The sequence below is a fragment of the Schistocerca nitens genome, chromosome 2 (assembly GCF_023898315.1).
Source record: "Schistocerca nitens isolate TAMUIC-IGC-003100 chromosome 2, iqSchNite1.1, whole genome shotgun sequence".
In the NCBI taxonomy this organism is placed as follows: Eukaryota; Metazoa; Arthropoda; class Insecta; order Orthoptera; family Acrididae; genus Schistocerca; species Schistocerca nitens.
Window position 1 is genome coordinate 843,819,005 of NC_064615.1, and position 25,051 is coordinate 843,844,055.

The 25,051-nt window shown below is 42.9% G+C and overlaps 1 protein-coding gene across 1 annotated transcript in view; it reads left to right on the top strand.

Annotated features, from left to right (window-relative positions):
* Positions 1–637: 637 nt before the first annotated feature.
* The window catches only part of LOC126235382 (facilitated trehalose transporter Tret1-like), a 352,999-nt gene continuing 328,585 nt past the window's right edge, over positions 638–25,051 (top strand). Inside the window, exon 1 of the mRNA XM_049944104.1 lies at positions 638–735. Coding sequence (XP_049800061.1) covers positions 731–735 — 5 coding nt within the window. The 5' untranslated portion in view covers positions 638–730. The remainder of the gene's footprint in view (positions 736–25,051) is intronic.

Sequence of the window (25,051 nt, forward strand, 5' to 3'; positions counted from 1 at the left end):
TGACAGCATAAGAAACGAATCTAACAGAGGCTTTTCAACATATAGCCCCATCACACAACCGAAAATGACCAACGTCGGACGATATCGACAGTGAAATGTTAATTAACAACGGCTGATGAAGCATTTTTTTTTTATTCTTGTTCGCGACCTTAAGTTACGGCGATCTCTCGTTCGACTTGTGCCTTGAAATTGACGTGGTGCTTACCTGTCGAAACATCGACGGTTGTGGAAAATGTCACCCTGCTGCATTCCTGTGAACTAACATTCGATAACGCCGGTCGAAGCCCAAGTTTCGCCACTCGCAATCCCCGAAATTCCTCCGAAGCAGCGGGGGATTGCTCATTTTGTGGTTCGCTGGCACGGCCTCGCGTCAGCGGCCTTCAGCAGTGCAGACGAGGTCGACTGAGTGACCGTCTCCTGGTACGCCAGGCCCCAACCCGGCTGGAGAACTTGCATTTAGCGGGCGCCTTGACCCCGTGAGCGCGCCACAGGTAGACGCTCGGCTCCGTCTGCCATTTATTTACAAACAAGGCGGCCGGCAAGCATCGCCGGAGCCTCCCACTACGTGGCTCGTGACGTCACGGAAGCGAGAGAGAGAGTGCCGCGGCTGTCCCCGGCACCGGCAGTTGGACGACGCTCCACAGACGAGACAGGTGGAACTGCGAGCCGAGCCGACTCGAGCGTACGCCACGTTAGTGCTGCTTGCAGAGACTCCGAGACGCCGCCACCCATGAGGTTAGTCGCCCGCAGGCAGTCTTCACCGCGTTGTTCGTCGACGCTTGCAACCCGGTGATGTCGACAATTGCAGACTGGATATGTGAAGCTCTGTGAAAGTGCGAAATGTCAAAATGTAAGAAAACAAGGAAAACCCGTGATGGATTCACAGTACGAATCGTTTTATTCGAAGGAATGACAGTTGTGATAGTTTCGCACCACTTGTAACGCTTAACAGAAAAAAGTTGCGAAAGTATAATATGTTTGGAATTAAAAAATACGTAAAAACGAAAATTTAGGTAAACGTGCAAGTATTATGCTTCATTAACTAGGAATCAATGAATGTGCACAGCATCACCTCATTTATTTTTGAGCAGAATTAAATTATACAGTGTTGACAACTAATTTCCCTCTAGCACAGGTGATAGATCGTTCTCTTTTTTTCAGCACTTAATTTGTTATTCAATGGAAGGCTAGGCACGATACACGCAGTTTGAACACCAAAATTACGATATTTAGTTTTCTTTCATTATACTACACAGTACGCAGTTAAATTCTAATGAGTTATACGCTTAATCCTGCCTCGGGCATGGATGTGTGTGATGTCCTTAGGTTAGTTAGGAGGAGGAGGAGATTAGTGTTTAACGTCCCGTCGACAACGAGGTCATTAGAGACGGAGCGCAAGCTCGGGTGAGGGAAGGATGGGGAAGGAAATCGGCCGTGCCCTTTCAAAGGAACCATCCCGGCATTTGCCTGAAGCGATTTAGGGAAATCACGGAAAACCTAAATCAGGATGGCCGGAGACGGGATTGAACCGTCGTCCTCCCGAATGCGAGTCCAGTGTGCTAACCACTGCGCCACCTCGCTCGGTGTTAGTTAGGTTTAAGTAGTTCTAAGTTCTAGGGGACTGATGACCTCAGATGTTAAGTCCCATAATGCTCAGAGCCATTTGAACCATTTTTTTAGTTATACGCTTACATCTTGTTGTGTTGTTTCCTTCTGAGCAACAGTTGTCCATTTGTTTCCTAAGTACAAATTTTCTCTGATTCTTAGTTCAGTATTCTTCTCTAAGTTTCTAATGTTGCCCTTCCTTCATAAAGAACTGCACACATAAACTTCGAGTCGAAAATAACTGAAATTAAATGGAAGTTACTGTGTGTAGTTACTCGTAGGAAAGCAAGAGAGAAACAGGTGTTTTTATCACCGCGGTCAGGGGGGATCGACACATTCAGCGTTCCTCACGTCACAAACAGAGCAACGTACCCACTGCTGAAACTAGTGAAGGTATTCTGAAGTAAAAGGAGGCGTCTCTGGTGCTTCCAGCATATCTCAAATTAGTAGCCTTGGCACACGCAGTGTTTTACAGAAAGAAAGACGAAAATATCCAATTTTGACAGTTTCACCATTTTCATTTCTAGTCTCCGATTCTTCTCTGAAGTGTATGTCTAAGCGACTTTTAGTAAGCTACTAAAGCTGTAGAAGTATGTATTTATCCATAGGCAAACATTTCCAGCCAGGCGATCGCCTTCAAGTCACACACTCGTTACTGATGAAACATGTATAAAAGATGCACGTATGTGTGACAGATGAAGAGCGAAAACAATTACGTATTTGACGCCAAGGAACCTTGCTTTAGCTTGACTTGAAGACGATCGCTTGACCAGAACTGCTTGTCTGTGAACTGGGATTTGTGTCTCCGTGATAGCAAACTCTTTCAGGTACTCACCGCCAGCTGCTCTGTTCGTCTTAGTGTTTTGATTAATTATACACTAACGGCTCATCTGCATACATACAACTAAGGTATACCAGTGGGCAGACTGGATTCTTCTTCTTTTTCCTGTGCTTTTGTGCCGAATCGGAGCAATATTGGTGTGGTTATTAACGGATTTCTTATATTTTGTTTTAAGGGGTGGAGGATATTTCCGGAATGGAAAGTGCCTACCCCACTTGCCTGCTTGCGGTGTTATTCGTGTGGAAATGAGCTACAGTTTTCTGAATGATTCCGATTCATGTAAGTGATGCGGGACTAGGATGCCAGCCGATATTCACCTACTGAGATGTGGAAAACCGCCTAAAAACGACATTCAGACTGGCCAGCTTACCAACCTTCGGGTGGATTCAACCTGGGACCGATGCACTTTCCCGTCCCGGAAGCGACGGTTTAACACGGACGGCTACCCAGGTGGCCCTATGGGCGGACTGGATTCCTTGTATCAAAATAAGGAAGAAAGGCTTATAAAAAGTCGATTCAGAAACTCTATTTACGAATTAAGAGAATATCACGTGTACCTACAAGTGAGTTGAAACTATTCATGATACTTGTCACTGCTTCGTTTTGCAATAGTTTTACACTTAGAACGTACTGTTCAGTAGTCACATTCTTGTCGGTTGATTAGAAGAAAACTGCTAAAACAGAAAAAAATGAATGGGTTTCAGTGGCTTGCTTAGAATTGCCAGCAGCTGAGCACACTGATGAAATCATAAAAGGCAACCACGACTGCGTCATCAAAAGACTTTTTCAAGAATGGAAACCACTGACTGTAAGTGCTCTGGTCAGGTAAGGTGGAGGACAGAGTAAGTGCCATAACCTGATTTCCCAGAAAATTCTTTCAATAGAAGATGGAGTCAAAATAAGCGAATAAGTGCCTCGGCGTATCTGTAAATACTTGACCTTTTATGAGAAAAAGTCCGCCAAAGTTTTAGAGGTACTATGTGCATTTTAGTGAATAAATAGTTGAGCTGTAGCAGTGCGACGGTGATTGGCGTCGCGGCCTCACACTTTGTTTTTTCGTTTGTTTACCAATGTCCGTAGAAGATAACCACACTAATGTTTTAGACTGTATATTAAAATAACGTTGTCATTAACGTTCTACTAATTATAAATATGGTGAATGAATTTAAACAAAGCACCAATAAATGAATGAGAAAATTATTTGAAATTATTTTCGGTGAAGTTCTTGTAGTGTATCTTGATTCATAATCAACTGCAAGCACCGGTTTTCGGTAAAGCGATCCGTTACGCGTGGTTTTCCTACCAGATAATTACTAATGTGTTAAATCTTCAGCAATGTTAACGAAGTCTCTTTTCCAAGTGAGAATGATACAAAGAACAGTCACTGTGGCAAACCTGCATTCTCGCGACGCTCCTGGTTTTCGGAATTTATGTGTTTCGAATGTTTCTACGATCGGTATGATCCAAGAACATACACCAAATATATCTGTAGAATTAACGTATTGATAAATTATAAGAATATTAGAATTTAAGAAGATGGTAAACCGTGAAATACATGCACATACTGTGGTCTGCGTACTGTAAGATCTTTGGTACACACACCATCAGATTATTTGACTTGTCGCTCTAACGAAGTAGGCGAGTGTCAGCAATATGTCTCATGGTCTTATCGTGGCGTATTTATCTTCTGCCGTTAGGTCAGACGATAGAAATGCCACTTGCACGCTTAAACAGAACTTGATTAATTTTCACACACATTTATTAAAATAATAAAAAGCATAGACATTACATAACTTGATTCTGGAAGCTGTTTACAATTGACAATCTGAAGTTCCTTTAGTCTTGGTACGTTAATCTTATTCTAACATATCTCTGATACTTGACAAAGTGTCTATACATTTATCTTTATGGGTATGTACACGAATATGATAATCTTAATAGGCGCAGACTGAAACTTGGCTATAGACTGGTACAGACCAATGCAGACTGACTAATCGGAGGTCTGTACACTCATTATAATACCTCGCGCGTTCAGGTATCACTGCGCGAGTGTGATCTGCGAGGAGAAAAGGTTCTACGTTAGCAGCAATCTCAGTGGCTGCGTTACATATTTATACCCGGATCGGCGGAAGCAGAATTTGGTCCATCTCTAAGGCAGCGCCATCTCGTAGTGCAGCGACGGACGAGCGCTGCGCCTGCGCTGTTGTGCTTAGCGGTGTACGCTCTAGTGGGAAAGTTGTGTACATAGTTCCACGTAGTCAGCGTGTACACAACACATACATTAAGGTTATACATGTATGACACTTATTGTGAAACCCAGTTGTAATTTAATTAATATAACGCCCTTGCATTTCCTAGCTTGTGCAGTAGCTTTCTACGGACGTGGGAACAATAAAACAATAATCGAATTTCGAAAACGGGGGGGGGGGGGGGGGGGCGGGGGGCGGCAGGCAAAAGTGAGAGATCGCGACGCTAGTCAGTGTGCCACCATGCCGCCATTTCAGCTTTTTTCGTGAGCTTAAAAGCAAATTACTTGGAAAGCTTTGACTGTCGATTTCTCAGAAACGGTAGAGTATCTATGGATAAGTCGAGACGTGTTCTCTTATTTTGATTCCTCTTCCACCGAGCGAAGTTTCTGGGTAATCGGATTATGGCACCGTGTTTTCCGCACAAGAGCCACCATCATTCAAAAGGAGTCCACATGGCAATCAGTTTTTGTTTTTTGTTTTTTTTATATCTATGGTACGTAAAGTTCAGAACCCAAGTACGTCAGCAGAAGCAGTTCGATTCAACACTCAAAAATTCTCGAAAAAATTTGACTTTTTCAGACCATATTTAATGCGCTAAAGCAAAGTCAACTTGTCTGGAGAGGTCGTGTGGCTGTGCGTTTCTGGTTCGATTTCCAGTCTCAGAAAAAACTTTAAAGGAAGGTGTAATGTTCCATGAACATTTCCACGAAGCCCAAAATACATCAGGATGGAAGGTATTGTAATTTGTAATGGTTTTTTATTTTTAAAGTCTTTTACAGTGAATCATAAACTAAGAATTATATTTGCAATGAAAACTTTTTTTTTTTTTTTGGTTGATATGTAAGTACAAATAAGGAGACGTGCATTTTACATACAAATAAGAATTAGAGGTTTTAATTAGCATGCACGTGATGAATTTTGCATGTAAGTGACGTAGGTATTCGAACTGAACGTAAAAAAAGACGAAAAAGTAATGGCCGAAACGAGACTCGAACCAGTCATTACCAGTCTCGAGCGCCACTGACTTTGTTCCACCTTTATGTATTTTAAACCATGGAAACGCTAGTGGAACATAAACATCTGTTTAAAAATTTGTATCAGGCAGGAATCGAACCTAAAAGCTCTGTATCGCAGGCGAGCATTGCTTCACACAGCCACACTGCCTTTCGAGAATAGCAGACTCGCTTTGGCATATTAACCACCGTCGGAAAATTTAAAAGTACAATTTCTAGAGAATTTTTCGAAGCATTAATATCTGAGCTCTAAACTTCACGTATCGCAAATAAAGAAATTACAAAATTCCGATTGCTGTGTGGTCCACGTCGTCAAAATACTTTGGGCAATATTACCAGATGGTTATAATTAAACTTTCCCTATTTAAGACGTTATAACATGGAAACTAATTACCATACGAGTACCAAACTTGGCAGCACTAATGCCAAGGACATACGAAAGAGAGATAATGCAGAGTTCAATCCAAACACCTTTAATGTGCTGCTACGGTACATCATACCCATATCGGTACCATTACTGCTTCAAAAAGGGTTAAATATGGTGCCCAGAGTGTCCCAGAGTATGAAAACGCAGGATTCCATTCTGCACAGCAGAACGAAGCATGTTCGTAGGTATGCTGGCTACATCTTTCGATATGCTACGCTTCAGGTCAGCACAGGTTTGAATGTTCTCCTGGTAAACCCTGCCCTTCAGGTAGCCCCACAACCAGAAATCACAGGGAGTGGGAACAGGCGATCGTGCCGGCCAAGCATTTGGAAACGATCGGCTGATGGTTCGATCGTTTCCAAATATGTTTCGGAGAAGCGGGTGAACTTCACGAGCGATGTGCGGTGGGGCCCAATTTTGTATGAAACCTGTTGAGTTCACTGCGTCTCTCTCCTGCAGGGCAGTTACGACATGCTGACGAAGGATATCGCAGTAATGCTGGCCAGTCCCACATCACGTCTTTGATCCTTGAGCGCCAACCTTTTCAAAAAATACTGATGAATGTGGTCGTGAAGCCACACCATAAGGTGTCATGTTCACCGTACAGAGGAACTTCGTGCACAGTGACTGGAGGTGAAGATCCAACATTCGACAGTTGATGTCTTCACCTCACCCGACAGGGAAAAATGAGCTTGTCTCTCCATAGGGTGGTCCAGAGCCGGGCCTCGTCAACTTCAATCCTTGCGAAAAAGTGGAGAGCGAAGTCATCACGTCGTTGTGCGCCCCTGGCGCAAGCTGCTCTACGAGAATGGTTCGAAGCACCTTCCGTACAGTGGATCACGGGATGTTCAACTGCCGTGACGCTGCACGCGAACTGCCTGACGATCGGGAATTGCGTGCCAGCGTTGTCTGCCATAGTAACAGCAACTTCATCAACCAGCTGTGGTGCAACCTGTCATGGGGCCACTTCCCGGAGCGACGCCCAGTTCTCCAGTTGAGTCGAACTTTTTCATCATGCTCCGCACAGCAGTTGAAGAAAGAGTACCCCTCCGTAATCCTTCAAGCCGGTGATATTCTCGAAGTGCAGCTGCAGCATTACTATAGTTTTGATAATAGAGCTTTAGCAGTAATGCCGTACTCCTTCCGTCCAAGCTCATCTTGACACGTCAGCAAGTGCACTGCGAGTGGTCAGGTGTGTGAAACTATGAATCACGATGACTGATTTCAATTTTTCAGAGCGAATATATTGCGGGTCTATAGCTGATAAATATTCACTTCTTCATCACTAGCTTCAAGGACGAAGCAACATTATCAAGTACTCGTGCTAGTTAGGCTAGATATGCTGTGGTCGTATTATCTGGCACACACATGATTCAGATCACATCGACCCATGTGTCTCCTTGTAGGCCAACCGTGGAAAAATTTGTCTGACCGTTCGCCTGAGAAGAGCGGCATGCTAGAAGCTCTCTGACTCACGTGCTTGTGTCACGCAATACGTTGACATCTCGTCTGGATTCATTGAGAATGAGCGCTTCGTAATCTGGCTTCGACCTCGAAACTCGTAGCGGCCAAATAAATCTTCTAGCTGTGCAAGAGTTACTTCGAAAAAGTAAGTAAAATAATTATAACTACAGTATTGGGCAACCTTTCACAGAAAGTCTCGCTGTTCTCAGCATAAAATCCTCATCAGGGTGCTAGAACAAAATAAAAGTAACGTTTAAGTACTTGAGTGTACCTCTACTGATGTCCAGATGAAGTTCTCTTCTTTCCCAGCTTCGGAAGAAAAGTTTTTCACTTGCCATATCTTATGCCCAAGTCTCTGTTACTAGTAGATTGTGATGCAGATTGCACCACGACGCATAAAGTAGGTCACAGATTCCCATTCCGAAAAGCTTCATGTAGCCTACGTTGCACAACTTGAACTTTTGATGTGCAATGTGTAGCGAATTGTTTTATATTACGGTCGTTGGTGGTAACCCTGTGTCAGGAATGAAGTGCGCCGAGCCAAGTGTAGTAATTTTACTTTGGCTTGGAATACAAACGTCAGTCGGCTCGTAACATACCTGTGACCTCGGTGGTGCTCGGTGCATTTCTGTGCAAGGCTGCAAGTTTCTTATGTGTCGACTTAGATACTTCTTCTTTGCAGGCAAAGACGTGAGCGAAGAAGGCTGTCGTGCTACGTTGCTCACAATAATGTTTGCTCCGTTGTTTGACGTTGAAAGGCCGTGCGTCCTTGACAAGGGTTTCATTTACTGCTCCACAAGTCTGCCTCACGTGATTCGTTAAGATCCTCTTGTTTGTGTGTTTTTCCAAACGCTTCTCCAGCCTCGTGCTGGGTTTGTCTATTTGTTTATGAACAGACTCTACTGTGAGTCACGGCAAATTCTTGCAGTGGTGCTTCCCGCATCTGCTTCAAATTACCGGATTATTATAATTAAACTTTTCCTATTTAACACATTATAACATGAAAACTAATTACCGTACGAGTACCAGATTTGGTAGCATTAATGTCCAGAGTATGGCGTGCATGATTTCATTGCGTCACACTGCCACCTTTCAGTTCCAACTATATTCTCTGTACTGCTAGAGATCTGCAGAAAAATCGCTATTCACAGCAGAAGCCTCTCACAATCTTTTGTAATTCTGTGAACCAGACAATTAACAAACAAATTCTAAAAGTAAAAATTTATATCAATATCGTTGCACGTCATACAGTCTAAGAAAGTCGGTCAGCTGTTAGTTCCGCTGCGTTTAGTCTAGAGGTACATTCATAGACGTACTCTCAGTATGGGGGGAGGGGGGGGCGGGGGGAGAGAAGAGGGAAGACATAGAAAAAGGTATTTTTATATAGCGAACTTGCATCCTGCTCTGGTACACATGCAGACATACCAGCTCTGTATTTGTTTGAAGAAAGAAGGAATATGTGATGAAGACTAATAGTAAGTGTGCCCAGAACTATTGGTCTTGAAATAAGAAAACTATTTCGTCACTCATGGCAAAATTAATAAGAGATCTCCTCCCACTCCCCCACCCCTATAACTCAGATCCCGGGTACGCTCTTGGATATATCAATATACACTCCTGGAAACTGAAATAAGAACACCGTGAATTCATTGTCCCAGGAAGGGGAAACTTTATTGACACATTCCTGGGGTCAGATACATCACATGATCACACTGACAGAACCACAGGCACATAGACACAGGCAACAGAGCATGCACAATGTCGGCACTAGTACAGTGTATATCCACCTTTCGCAGCAATGCAGGCTGCTATTCTCCCATGGAGACGATCGTAGAGATGCTGGATGTAGTCCTGTGGAACGGCTTGCCATGCCATTTCCACCTGGCGCCTCAGTTGGACCAGCGTTCGTGCTGGACGTGCAGACCGCGTGAGACGACGCTTCATCCAGTCCCAAACATGCTCAATGGGGGACAGATCCGGAGATCTTGCTGGCCAGGGTAGTTGCCTTACACCTTCTAGAGCACGTTGGGTGGCACGGGATACTTGCGGACGTGCATTGTCCTGTTGGAACAGCAAGTTCCCTTGCCGGTCTAGAAATGGTAGAACGATAGGTTCGATGACGGTTTGGATGTACCGTGCACTATTCAGTGTCCCCTCGACGATCACCAGTGGTGTACGGCCAGTGTAGGAGATCGCTCCCCACACCATGATGCCGGGTGTTGGCCCTGTGTGCCTCGGTCGTATGCAGTCCTGATTGTGGCGCTCACCTGCACGGCGCCAAACACGCATACGACCATCATTGGCACCAAGGCAGAAGCGACTCTCATCGCTGAAGACGACACGTCTCCATTCGTCCCTCCATTCACGCCTGTCGCGACATCACTGGAGGCGGGCTGCACGATGTTGGGGCGTGAGCGGAAGACGGCGTAACGGTGTGCGGGACCGTAGCCCAGCTTCATGGAGACGGTTGCGAATGGTCCTCGCCGATACCCCAGGAGCAACAGTGTCCCTAATTTGCTGGGAAGTGGCGGTGCGGTCCCCTACGGCACTGCGTAGGATCCTACGGTCTTGGCGTGCATCCGTGCGTCGCTGCGGTCCGGTCCCAGGTCGACGGGCACGTGCACCTTCCGCCGACCACTGGCGACAACATCGATGTACTGTGGAGACCTCACGCCCCACGTGTTGAGCAATTCGGCGGTACGTCCACCCGGCATCCCGCATGCCCACTATACGCCCTCGCTCAAAGTCCGTCAACTGCACATACGGTTCACGTCCACGCTGTCGCGGCATGCTACCAGTGTTAAAGACTGCGATGGAGCTCCGTATGTCACGGCAAACTGGCTGACACTGACGGCGGCGGTGCACAAATGCTGCGCAGCTAGCGCCATTCGACGGCCAACACCGCGGTTCCTGGTGTGTCCGCTGTGCCGTGCGTGTGATCATTGCTTGTACAGCCCTCTCGCAGTGTCCGGAGCAAGTATGGTGGGTCTGACACACCGGTGTCAATGTGTTCTTTTTTCCATTTCCAGGAGTGTACATTGTCCACTTAGCAGTACTGTTGGAGCTATTCAAAGTTTCATTATTTAATTCCCTTTTAAAATATCGAAAAGGGATGCAAACTATAATAACGATGGTGGCTATTGCATATGTAAGTACATGGTATACACCACTGTGTCTACATAATTGTCTTTATGATAGGTGTAATAAAGAACAAAAAGGTACATGCGCATGATATACGAAAATAGTAAATTAACTTATTTTACAATTTTACATATCAAATTTCTTTAAAGATATTCCATTTTTAATTACAATTTTATTTGGTTGTGTGATTGAAGAAATAAAATAAGTCTCTCAGATGTGTTCACTAATGCTGCCAGCAGAACGAATATATCGACCCATGGTGATCACTCAGCACACGTGCTCACACACACGACTACGGGACAAAAAATGCATTCGCAGCAATCACAACTTAAACGCAAAACAATGAGTAAACATAAACGCTGTAGTGAGTGCTGACCAAAGGACATTACGGTATACTTTGTTCTGTCCAATTTTTACAAAAGTGAGGTGCAGTGGAAAAAACACCAATAAAGCCTAAGAAAAAGTGGTTTCAAAGAGGCGAAATACTGACGAAAGTGAATGTTCAACCCCTGTTGTTTTGACCTTAATCTCTGCTAACAACGAAGGAAAATGCAGTGGCTTACAGAACATGTAAGCGATAGGCAAAATCACTGAGTATATTGTACGCCAATTTTGTAAGGATATAATGTTTTTAATCTGTAAATACGAAACTTTGTACACGTATTATGTAGAGGGTCTGTACAAGAGCGAGGTACTTGAGGGCAATATTATGGAAATAGAAAAGGATGTAGATGAAGATAAAAAGGCAGATATGATATTGCTCTAAGAAATTGACACAGCACTGAAAGACCTAAGTCGAAACAAGGCCCCGGGAGTAGACAACATTCCATTAGAGCTTCTGATAGCCTTGAGTGAGCCAGCCACGGAAAAACGCTTCCATTTGAAACAACGAAGTACCCTCAGACTTCAAGAAGAATAAAATAATGCCAATCCCAAAGAAAGCAGGTGTTGACAGTTGTGAAAATTACCTAACTATCAGTTTAATAAGACACTGTTGCAAAATACTAGCACGAATTCTTTACTGACGAAGGTAAGATCACTTTGGATTCCGGAGAAATGTTGGAATACGCGAGGCAATACTGACCCTACGACTTATTTTAGAAAATAGATTAAGGAAAGCCAAATATACTTTTCTAGCATTTGTAGACTTAGAGAGAGCGTTTGACAATGTTGACTGGCATACTCTTTCAAATTCTGAAGGTGGCAAGGCTGAAATACAGGGACAGAAAGGCTAATTACAATTTGTACAGAAACCATATTTCAGTCATAAAAGTCAAGGGGCAAGAAAACGAAGCAGTGATTGAGAAGGAAGTGAGACAGGGTTGTAGCCAAGTGAGACAGGGTTGTAGCCTATCCCTGATGTTATTCAATCTGTATATTGAGCAAGCAGGAAAGGAAACAAAAGAAAAATGTGGAGTAGGAATTAAAGTCCATGTAGAAAAAATAAGAACTCGAAGTTTGCTGACGACATTGTAATTCTGTCAGAGACAGCAAAGGATCTGGAAGAATAGTTGAACGGGATGGACCGTGTCTTGAGCGGAGGATATGCGATGAACATCAACAAAAGCAAAACGAGGATAATGGAAGGCACTCGAAATAAATCATGTCATACTGTGGGAATTAGATTAGAAAATGAGACGCTTAAAGTAGTAGGTGAGTTTTACTCTTTGGCGAGCAAAATAACTGATGATGGTCGAAGTAGAGAGGATATAAAACGTAGAGTGGCTGTGGAAGGGAAGCGTTTCGCAAGAAGACAAATTTGTTAATGTCGAGTAAAGATTTAGGTGTCAGGAAGTTCTTTCTGAAAGTATTTGTAAGGAGTGTAGCCGTGTATGGATGTGAAACATGGACAGTAAACAGTTTAGACAAGAAGAAAATAGAAGCATTTGAAATGTGGTGCTAGAGTGGAATGCTGGAGATCAGATGGGTAGATCACGTAGCTAATGAGGAGGTACTGAACAGAATTTGGGAGAAGAGGAATTTGTGGCACAAGTTGACTATTGGAAGGGATCGCTTGGTAGGACATATCTGAGACCTCAAGAGATCACCAGTTTAGTACTGGAGGGCAGCGTTGAGGGCAAAAATTGTAGAGGCAGACGGAGATAAATATTCAGCAGATTTAGAAGGATGTAGGTTGCAGTAGTTAATCGGTGATGAAGCGGCTTGCAAAGGACAGAGTAGCATGGAGAGCTGCATCAAACCAATATCTGAAGACCACAACAACAATATACGTATTAGGTACCCATATTTCTTGAATAATTACCGAATATTCGTTATGAATACCGGTAATAGGGAAACTCGTCCGGTGGAAAATTTTCTCTGTTTGGAGTAAGTTTAAGATGGAAAAACTAAAAATTGATAAATTACAATTTGATAGCTCAAAGGCCATTTTTCCTTCCGCACCATACATGCGCATTCGTCACTACAATCACAACGTTAATTAGTACAATACAATTAATTTTATATAAAGTTAGTTAATTAAGTAATTATATAATAATAGATAAAAATTTCTAAGTGTTCATTTGTGTTATTGAATCACAGCACCTGTCGCGACAAAATATCTCCAGGAACTCTTTCGCTCCTTTTCAAGTGATTACAGTTTTCAGTTGGAGTCCAGACAGACAGCTTACATTTCCAACAACCAATTTTGTTCTTGGTATTTATTAGTCACGAAGGAACAGATGGAAATGATACCGACTGACGATGACAGCTTGGAATACGCCTTTGTTGTTGAGGACTATATATTTAAATGGACTGAGAGGCACTTGCTGAATACTGGTCTGGTGGCTCGCTCATGCCTTTCGTATTTCGTTCTAGTCTGAAGTTATGATCGTTCGTTCAGAGAAGTTGCAGTTTCTTACGCCTCTATCCAGATAAAAAGTCGTGTGTTTGCTGACGCCACTGTGCCCGCATCTCGTGGTCGTGCGGTAGCGTTCTCGCTTCCCACGCCCGGGTTCCCGGGTTCGATTCCCGGCGGGGTCAGGGATTTTCTCTACCTCGTGATGGCTGGGTGTTGTGTGCTGTCCTTGGTTAGTTAGGTTTAAGTAGTTCTAAGTTCTAGGGGACTCATGACCATAGATGTTAAGTCCCATAGTGCTCAGAGCCTCTCCTGACGCCACTGTCGGCGGGTTATTTGCTTCAACAGCAGACTTGCCCACTTGTCAGATGGATGTCTTCGCAGAATGACGCCATTCCGAGGACAGGTTGTCTGGAATGTTGGAGCACGACCTTCGCAGACTCGAAGAGTGGAATTAACCAGAGAAGGGTCTCTCACATCTAGGAACTTGGAAAGCAATGCATCTCGCGCGCCGCGTACTGTCAAAATAAACATAGTATAACGGTCGGCTGACGCGACATAACAGCAGCGGCAAAAGCGGTCGAAAGTTCCGCAATCCTTCACTCTGTTTCGAAAAACTGTGCAGTGGCTATCTGAATGGGTCTACTTCACATCATAAACACACACCCGCCAAAGTCACGAACACACCGAAAAGATAGCACATTTCCTGAACAAAAGTTACTGGAATTCGAGCTGTGACAAAAATATTTAAACTGTTGGCACATGGCTTCTCTCTGCATGAAAGTCTAAGTAAGGTAGTGATACCATATTTCTTTTTTCTCACGAGAGCTTCCTTGTCATCTTCTGCGTACATATTCTTCAGGCCACTAGCGATTTAGTGTTCGAGGGAAAAAGGAATTCTCTCTGTGCCTTCGAACTCATCCTAAGCTCTTGTGCCTTATTCCTACTATCCCTATGCGTGATATCATATGGTAACAGCAAAACTCTAGCACAGTCTTGTTCGGATTCTTTTAAACCACTGTCTTGCAAATATTCTAAGATACCTGTTACACCTTCATATGGATCGGGCCGATATTTTACGATCCTGTATCCGTTGTCTCCAGTCATACCTATTTGATAAGGACTAGCGTCTCATTCAACATTTCCTTCGTAGATGCATTGCACGTTCTCAGACGTCCCCCGGCAAATTTAAATATTCCATTCGCCTTTCCTACCATAAGTTTGTCTTGGTCGTCCTATTTCCTTTCGCTTCTTAGGATTATCAAAAGTGGCTCTGAGCACTATGGGACTTAACTTCTGAGGTCATCAGTCCCCCAGAACTTAGAACAACTTAAACCTAACTAACCTAAGGACATCACACACATCCATGCCCGAGGCAGGATTCGAACCTGCGACCGTAGCGGTCACGCGGTTCCAGACTGAAGCGCCTAGAACCGCACGGCCACACCGGCCGGCTAAAGACCTTAGAGTGTGTCACGAAGAGAGGAAAACATTTTGCTGAAAACTAAGGCAACTGGCTGGAAATGCGTCAACCGAGTATCAAGTACGATAAAGTGCAAGAAGCATCTGTTTTTTTACCAATAAACCCCGAATGTCAAGGTTGAATTCTACGATATTGATCTGAGAAAATGGCGTGTTCATAAAAGTAAAGCTGGGTGTCTGTCAGTGATCTTTGCTCGGCGTTCCTTTCAAACAGCTTGCCCTGTAGATCTATCACAGAAGCAAATAAAGAAAATTAAGGTGGAGCTATTGAACCTTATACCCCCTTTCCAGCATCATTTCTGTCTCAGTTCACAATGTGCTCATGGCAGTGTTTTGTACTGTGAGCAATAGTTTGATTAAACTATAATGATGTCTGAATTTTGATTTTTTATTTTCCAGTTTTCCTTCTGTTACTATCTCTTGACAATAAACAACAGTTCTGCTTTTGTTAGTACATACCCGTCTCGCCCAGTTATGTTCCGCATGTGCCTATAGAAAATGTAACATTCCAAGCGTGTGGGGCCCGAGAAAAAGCTGGTATTGGATGACATATGGCCGCTACCACTCCAGTCGCTGATACGCCAACCACTAAGTTACTTCATTCGAATTAGTCGAAGTGCAGTGTGAATTTAGAATGGCATATAAAACTATAGAAGCAGCAGAGTCCTCTGTCCATTGGTGGTTTCCTGGAGATGGAGAAAAGCCTTTTAATACTTTTTCACTGTTAGAGTAGAAACGAATATACCAGCAGTATGATACGAAGCCCACTGGGACACAAACGCGAAACTCATTGCATACGAAACTGTTGTACAACATTCCGATGACTTCACGCAGTTACTCCTTGATGTTGGTCTCTATTCCACCGTCTGAACAAACATTAACGAAAGATGCAGCCGTGCCGTTTAGTCTCCTCTGTATTTTTCGGTAATCCAATCTGTAACTAATAACATATTTTTCAGTCAACCAACATCGGAACTTTTCGTCTATTTACATGCATTTCGCTTTCTTTTTAACCTTGACGAGTAGTTACCGAATCGATTAAACCTTCTTACAAGGTACGTAGACTTCGACCCGTGGCGTAATGTGGATTGAACCTACTGACAGCGTAGGAAGACTTCGACCCGTGACGTAACAATGTGGCATGTGACGTCATACATGTGCAAACAGAGACAGAAAAGAAAATTGACAATATTGCAATTCTAATATTTTTATTGCAGTTTGTTGTTGAATTTTTCGTTACTCTTATTACCAGTTTCTTTCAAATTCTGAAAATCTTGAGATCTCTTAAAATACAGTAGGACATAAGTTTAATCTTACATAACAAATCTGAAACACACATAAAATAAATAACGTGTATACGATACACGTAGTAGCCACTGAGCATTTTCATGTACTTAATCCGTAAGTCAATATCGTGCATAAATTATTAGGATTTACAAAGCAGTTTCCGCCAGCATACTGGGATACAATCAGTGTTAAAACAAAACACTTATCAACATAAAAACTTGGTTAGTATATAAAGCTAAAACTAGAATGGAACATTATCTCGCATTTCACTTCTCGAGCATCTTTTCGTCAGCTTTGTATAGTGTGCTGCTTTATGCGAATATACCACCAGCAAGCGTCGTTTTCCGTGACTCGGGAATACGTAGAGCTCGCTGTTCAACTCGCTTGTTTGGCGATTACCCGCGCTGCTGCGCTGGTCCCATTGGCAGGCGTAAACATTCTAGCGGTGTAACTGTTTCAGCGTGTATATGGCACTATGTCTCTACAAAATGTCTTCATAAAGTTCAGAAAATCTGTGTATCAGAAACCAGTTCTGTTAATGAAGCAGAACTTCAAATTCCTCCGGTACATTACGGAAGTGACTCATTGTAGCTGCGTGCATTGCTTTCATGTGGTGTTCCGTACTTTGTATCGCACGCTTCAAAATGTTTGAGAGTACCGAACGCAGCTTCATGAGGTCTGTGTGTGTCTAAAATCTGGGAGAGTTCAGAATATGAATAAACCGGTTATCATTGTAAAGAGAAATGTCATAATCCAGTGCCACGGATTTATCTCCACTTGCTATCATGTCAAGCTTTCATAGTTTTAGTTTACTTGCTCTCGTAAAACAGTTTTAGAAATGTAGATTGTGATGATATACTTACAGCGTAGCCCAAAGTGAAAGTGACTGGTTGTGAGTTAAAGGCAACGAATATGACGTTGTAAGTATGACTCATGTAATTAGATGTAAATTGCATAGGGAGGGGGAAGGGAAGGGACTGCCGTTGTTAGCTGCATCGGAACATCACGCAAAATCAGCGGCGACGAATGAGAATGTGTGCCACGGGATTCGAACCCGAAATCTCCTCCTTACTAGGCAGATGCGAAAGAACAGACACCACGAATTTATATCATCCTGCGATTATGGACTGTGCGACAGCGGCTGGTCGATGTAAAAGTAGTATTCCAACAGCTCTTATAGCTTTCTATTTAGTCTAATAGTTTCGACCCCACAGTAGAGTCTTCTTCAGGCCCCGTAGTATGAAAGGCAAAAAGCACCCGGTCGCACAAGTATGTAATACGAAACCAACATCTGCTCCTGGTTGCCGTAGAAAGCTTTACGAGCAATGTGTGCTCTTCACAGATTTGTAAGTTACTGTAACGTGTGTGAAGAGCACACATTGCTGTGAAGTTTTCTACTGAAACCAAGAGTAGATATTGGTTCCCAGTTACATACTTGTAAGACTGGATGCTTTTTGTCGTTCATGCTACAGTGCCTAAAGACGACTCTAATGAGGAGTCTAAGCTGGTAGCCTAAACAAAAAGCTATAAAAACAGCTGTTGGAATACTATTTTTACAATTCATGCAATTAGGGCGCATATTGTATTTCGTCATTTTAATGATTGCATGGGTCAAAAAAGGCGGATGGTACCGGGTGGTTCAATATGTCCCAGTTTCCAGGCATTTCACAAAGGTCTGATTACTTTAGAGTCTTCCAGGATACCGTAACAAGTGTCTGACAATTTGATCACCCTGTGTTCCATTTCACGAAAACAGCTTCAGAGAAATACAAACCTGTATCTTGAATATGTTCCAGTTCACGCTTATTAGCCACTGCGAAGCCCCTCTCTGTCAGTAGTCCAGGATTACGCTTTCCGTAACCCTCTAGACCCTTCGCTTCTATAAAGAAAAAACCTAATCAGCCAGTTCAGGAAAAGTTTCCACCAGCCCAGCAGAAAATTTCAGCAGGGAAAGCATCTCACAAAAAATTAATATGGTTTACATCTTCATCAATACTCCGCAAAAGCCACCTGACAATGTGTGGTGGAGTGTACTTCTGGTATCATTAACTAATCCCCGCCTTCCCCATTCCGCTCGTGTATGGCGCATAGGAAGAATTAATGTAGGTAAACCTCCTATCAGCTGTAATTTCTCAAATTTTCTCGTCGTGGTCATTTCGCGAGATGTTTGTTGGAGGAAGTAATAGATTGTCAGGCTCTTCGCAAACAGTACTCTCTCAGAATATCAATAACAAAACTCTCTGTGATGTACAACGCCTCTCTTGTAACGTCTGCTATTGGAGTTTGTTGAGTATCACTGTAAGCTGCCTAGCCGAATAAAGAACCCAAGACGAAACGTGCCACTGTTCATTGGATCTTCCCTCTCATCCTACCTGGTATGGATCCAAGATTGATGAACGGTACTCAAGAATCGGTCTAAAAAGCGCCTTGTAAGTCACTTCCTTCGTGGATGAGTTACATTTCCTTAAGATTGTTCCTATGAATCTCATTCTGGCAGCTGCTTTTCCTACTATTTGTTTTATGTCTTCATTCCACGTAAGGTCGCTCTGTTTGTTTATTCCTACATATTTTATGGAGATGCCGTTTCCAGCAATTTGCCATCAGTGGTGTAATTGTTCATTAGGTGATTGCTTTTCCTGTACGTTGGCAGTTATTGAAGTTGAGGGTCAACTTCCAGAACCTGCAACATTCATCACACCTCTGCAGATCATTCTGCAAAACAGTATTGTTTTCTAGTGTTGCTGCTTTTTTTTATAGACAACCGCATCACATGGGAACAGTCCTAAAGAGCATCCGAAGCTTTCTACTAGATCATTTATATACGTAATAAACTGTAACGTTCCTATCACACTTCCTTGGGGTACGCCGGAAATTACCTTTACCTCTCTCGATTTGGTTCCGTTAAGAGCCACGTGTTGAGTTCTATCTGCAAGTAAATCTTGAATCTATTCCGATGCTCGGTAAGCTCGTATTTTTTTCACTAAACGGCAGTGTAGGATGTGTCAAATGCGTTCCTGAAATCAAGAGACACGGTATCAATCTGAGCGCCGTTGTCTACAGCTCTATGGATCCCGTAGAGAAACGATGGGGAAAGCTGTATTTTGATAAGTGAACAGAATTAACAATAAACCATTATTACAGGAGGGTCACATACTTTAATCTCTGTCCTGAAGACAATACCATTAATGTTGGCTAAGAAAGAAATGTGAGAAAACTGGAAAAGAAGAGAATCTAACAGTTTGAGATGTGGCTTTTCAGATGGACGCTGATAAGAAGTGGGTTCTTTCGCAGAATCAGCAAAGAAAGCGTGTGGAAAACACAAGAAAAGGGGACAGGATGACAGAACATGTTTTAAGACACTAGGGAATAATTTCCACGGCACTAGAGCGATCTATAGTGGGAAAAATGAGTAGGTGAAAACTGACTGAATACGTTCAACAGCTTAATTGAGGACGTAGGGTGCAACTGCTATCTGAGAAGCAAAGGTTGGCGTAAGATAGGAATTCGGGGCGAGTCGGATCTGACCAGTCAGAGGACTGATGACTTAAAAGGAAAATCTGATTTTTTATTATTTTATGGTTAACTTAACTACAATGTACTGGTAAATATGCAACAAGTTACTTTTTATTCTCACACACGGAATAAGCATTTCCCTATGCTTTTTGTTAACTATGCAGACAGTGCGGATACGTAATTCATAAATTGTTCCAAGAGAATCGTTGACTGTAAGACGTGTGATTTGTGTCATATACTTTTTCTTCGTTTATGTGATTTTCAGACGGCGCGACATCTGTCACCCATTGTGGTTCACAGATTTTTGTAAACGGACAAATTACTTCACTCACAATGCAATATTTCGAATCGATGTCGCATCTCTCTTACAAAGGCTTATTAAAATGGTTCAAATGGCTCTGAGCACTATGGGACTTAACATCTTAGGTCATCAGTCCCCTAGAACTTAGACCTAGTTAAACCTAACTAACCTAAGGACATCACACACATCCATGCCCGAGGCAGGATTCGAACCTGCGACCGTAGCAGTCGCGCGGTTCCGGACTGCGCGCCTAGAACCGCGAGACCACCTCGGCCGGCTAAAGGCTTATTAAATAAAGCAACCTTACATACGACTGAATGCTATGTGATGTATCAAATGGGTCTCTTTTTACTCTACTTTCTGCATGTAACAGAATATTAGTTCGAAACTCACCATGCAACGTTCTTCGTTGCGACTTTCCGTTATATTCAAGCGAAACGTCCCGGCTGAACTCGACAGCTGTGACATTTCGTTGTCCTCAGTGACCAGACAGAGCAGAGAATTACAGGTACTACTGGGCATGACTCACGGGGGAAACAGCAACGCCACCTGCAACGAAAAGTGTTACTTCATTGTTCTCGTGAGTAGTGCAAGTTTTTAAAGAAACCGTTCTTCTAAGGATTTCAATTAGTTGGTCATGTGATTAAATACGGTTTAGATTGTAATTGCTTTTTAAGTGTAGGGTAACTATGTGTAAAATGTTAGGTCCGATAGATACGCCGGACGGCACTGACCTAGTGGAGAAAATTTTTCTTATCAGAACAGTAACACAATCATACTACATACTTCTGTCAGTGAAATACCGGCCTTTAATACCAAATGAACCCGTAAAATACATAATTTGTATATTTTATTAGAAAACTTTGCCGATTGAGGAGAACAGATGATGCTCTTTTCCAATCGAAAAGTCGAGCGTTATTCAACTTAGTATGTTGCCTGACGTTTTCGAAGTTTTCTTTTAACTAAACGGAAACGATGCACTAACATCATCACTTTCCCTATACCAGAGAGAACATGATCACAAATCAAATCCGACCGAGGTGGTGCAGTAATTGAAAGCTTTGGACCGAAATTCGGTAGAAACGGTGTTCAGATCCCAAGCCAAACAATTAAATTTAGTTTCCAATTTTTGCCTTAAGATGAATTACAGGTAAATTCCTTCAAAATTACACAGCAATTTATTTTCACCACATTTGTTAGACAGTAGCTTATAACCTCCTCGTTTAGTTTCTTCATCGTCAACGGAACGTTGACACGTCCATGCTTCATGGTCGTCTCGATAGCTGCTAATGGCTGAACACGTAGTTCATTCAGTTATAAAGTCACTGGCCTACTAGTTTTGAGCAGTCATCGTTTGGTGCTACATCTACTGCGGTTTTTTTAAAATGTATTGTTGGTTTCCCTTTCTACCTCTCACGTATTTTGTTGAAAAATATTGGGCGTGTTTCATTAAAGTCTCTTATGTATGGATAAGGATACATAGTTGATAAGCACACAGAGACCCTTTTCACACACTCAACTGTGTGTACTGCGTACCTGCCAATGCATTGGCAGCATGTATCACACAACATCTGACTTGTGTAGTTCCATAATAGAATATATTTCCTATGCCGCTCTATAAAAATGCCTTGTGACTCGGTAAACTCATAGGCCTGGCCAGACTGTCGTTCATCTGACCATGTGTCTTCCTATACATCTTTTCCACCATAAGATTAGCCTACTAATTTACAAATTGTTCATGTAAAAGATTTCTTCCTAATTTCTTTACCGCATTCATTTCATTTGGCACGATGACTTAACAAACCAACTTATGAATTTGCTCGTGTTTTCATTTTCGGTGTTCCTTCCATGCTGAATGATACCCGTCGTCGTTTACTACTTTAAGGTACTGGTAAGATCAGCTACGCAAAATATCTCTTTACTGATTCCCTAACTCTCAAAAATGACTCTGCAAGTAGATGCTACGTTTGCTTGCCTGCAACAAATACCAAACACAAAATTTCTGATTAGTGGGCCAAATTTATTTAAATATTAATTAAACTAATAAAAAGTCACCACATCACAGATCATTTGATGATTTAATAAAATACCAATCTAATAATCATGATAAATTTTATTGAAACATTGCTAAGAGAAAGTGCAAACTGACATTTAAAGGACTCTGTCTAGGGAGCGGAATGGTGCTGTGAGATGTAACAGTAAGGAATTTGACAGTAATTCACATTTATTTTCTCATTAACAGTAACACACACACACACACACACACACACACAGAAGTTAAAACACAGTTACTTAGGATGCTAGCGCGTGCATCGACACATGGCACGTTATACAGCGTAGGATCTGGACCGACACATGTGGGACAAGACTGCTAAATTACTGGATACGATTTATCAAGATCACACACACCACGTGCATATTGGTTATTCCCACAACGAAAGGAAAAAAAGCTTCCCTAACGCACAGGTAAGCTCACTGCGTCGTAGCGCGACTGCCTTTAACGGTCAATTTCAGAGAACAAAGTCCACTTCTAAAATTCCGTACAACCCAGTAATTTTGTAAATAAGTTTACCAAACAAGAACACATCTACTCCGTCATGAAACTGAGGCTTCAATTAGAACACGAGAGGTGTTTACGTCGAACTGGAGCCTCATGATGTACAAAGAAACACACGTGCACCACAGTACGGGTTACTGAGTCTGTGGGAATGAAATACATATTGGACGGTAAATTCAATAAAATTTATCACAAAGCACATCCGTACATAATACGCTAAACTAACTAAAGCTGTACCACATGTGGTGGCACCGCTTGTTCACAAGTTACATTTGCACAAAAGATCTCCTCGAATAAATTGAATATTACTGAAATTAACAGCATTCCCTGACTGAATTAGTTAGTGCGGCATGATTATCAATGCCACGCACCACAGTGGCTACCGGGAACTCAAACAAAGCCCTCACACATTTCAACTCAGCAGACAGAGATGCTATTCAGAGCATCCGTATTGGTTCAAATGGCTCTGAGCACTATGGGACTCAACTGCTGTGGTCATTAGTCCCCTAGAACTTAGAACTACTTAAACCTAACTAACCTAAGGACATCACACACATCCATGCCCGAGGCAGGATTCGAACCTGCGACCGTAGCAGTCGCACGGTTCCGGACTGCGCGCCTAGAACCGCGAGACCACCGCGGCCGGCAGCATCCGTATTCACCGGCCTTCTAGGGAGGAGTAACCTAATCGTCTCTCATGTCCGGGGGCCACACACGGTGGCCGGAAGGGCCCAGAGAACGTAAGCGGTTTGTACCCGTACCATCCTTACACTGGGTGCTGACTAGCGGCCAATAATGCTTCTCTGACACAAAGTAACCGTATTCGAAGCTCTGCACAATCATTGGCTACACTGCTCTTGACATTCATAGAACCATGTAGCGGCTTACATGGAGCCATTACAATACTAACAGCGGACAATGCCCAAATTCGGTGGGAAAGGGTGTATATAATTTCTTCAGGTATGCCATATCCAGCAAAAGTCTCATTGATGGTTAGATACAGTAGTGCTAGCGAACCGCGGTGATATGTATTGCTACACTTCACCTGTTGTTCCAAATAGTCCCATAGATTTTCTATGGGAGTAAGGTATCGTTATGTAGCAGATGAGGTGCAGCGGGGTGTATGAGTGTGTGTCAAACCAGGAATCTATACGTTCACCTCAGCGTACATGGTTGTCGTCATCTTGGGAGAGGCACAAAGGAATTATGACGATGTAGGAAAGAAAGCCAAAGAATAAACATCTTGTAAAGTGAAAGAAAACCTCCAAAACATCACAGAACTACCCACGGCCATAACTACGACCTTCACACACTTCGGGTTAAACGATTCATTATATGAAGATGGTATCCTTCGCGAAAGAACAGATACCATATTGATGACCGTGCAGCTTCTCTAGAATGAATTGATAATTAAATCCAAACCCTTAGCTGCCGACAGGTGTTGTTGATGTACATCAATGGGGACAGCTGAAAATATGTGCCCGACCGGGACTCGAACTGCATGGACATGTCCCTTGCACGCTTCCAGTGGGACCCACATTCCCAACTGTCCACAACTTACATTCGTAGTGATCCTAATAGATATTTGCCCATTTACTATTACCCGAACCAGATTAAGCTGACGAGTCCCGTAAGAGCTCGGGCAAAGCGTGCGCATTCGCACAGAATAATAGAGAGGTTAGTTAGTGCTCAAAATCCTGCACCAGCAACACTTCTGCAGTTTTGGACGGCTATAGAGGCGGCATGGCTCAACATTTTTGCAGGGGACTTTAAGAGACTTGTTGCATCCACGCCACGTCGAGTTGCCGCACTACGCCGCGTAAAAGGAGATCCGACACGATGTAAAGAGATATCTCTGACTTTTATGACTGCATTCTGTTGCACCTGGTGCCGGGTAACAAGCTACTTCTCCAAGCAGGTCGCCGTGCTTAAAGTCCTCACGTGATGGATGAATCACTACAAAAAGCCTCGTGCTTTGCCAGACGTGCTGTGGTAGCTGCATTTACGTGACTCCAATCCGCCATGAAATGTAATGCGCACCCCATTTTTAAAGATTAAAAACATGAGGTGTTGGTTGGCGCATCACTGGTAGGCTAAATTTATTTTACACAACAATGGATGTATACGTAAACTATCAAAACAACAACAGTGTTTAAGTGACTCATGTTAAGTGACTCAGTCTTTCTTAAAAAAGAACGCCTAACTTGATTATCTGCAAGACATGGAGACTAACATAGTGTAAATCGCAGGCGATACTCGTCATTGTTTACTAATGTCATCATTACTGGTATCCTCGTTAGGAGTCTACATTACAAACAGATTAATTTCCTCTTTCACCATCTTCCTCAATGTCGTTTCAAAGCATATCAATTTT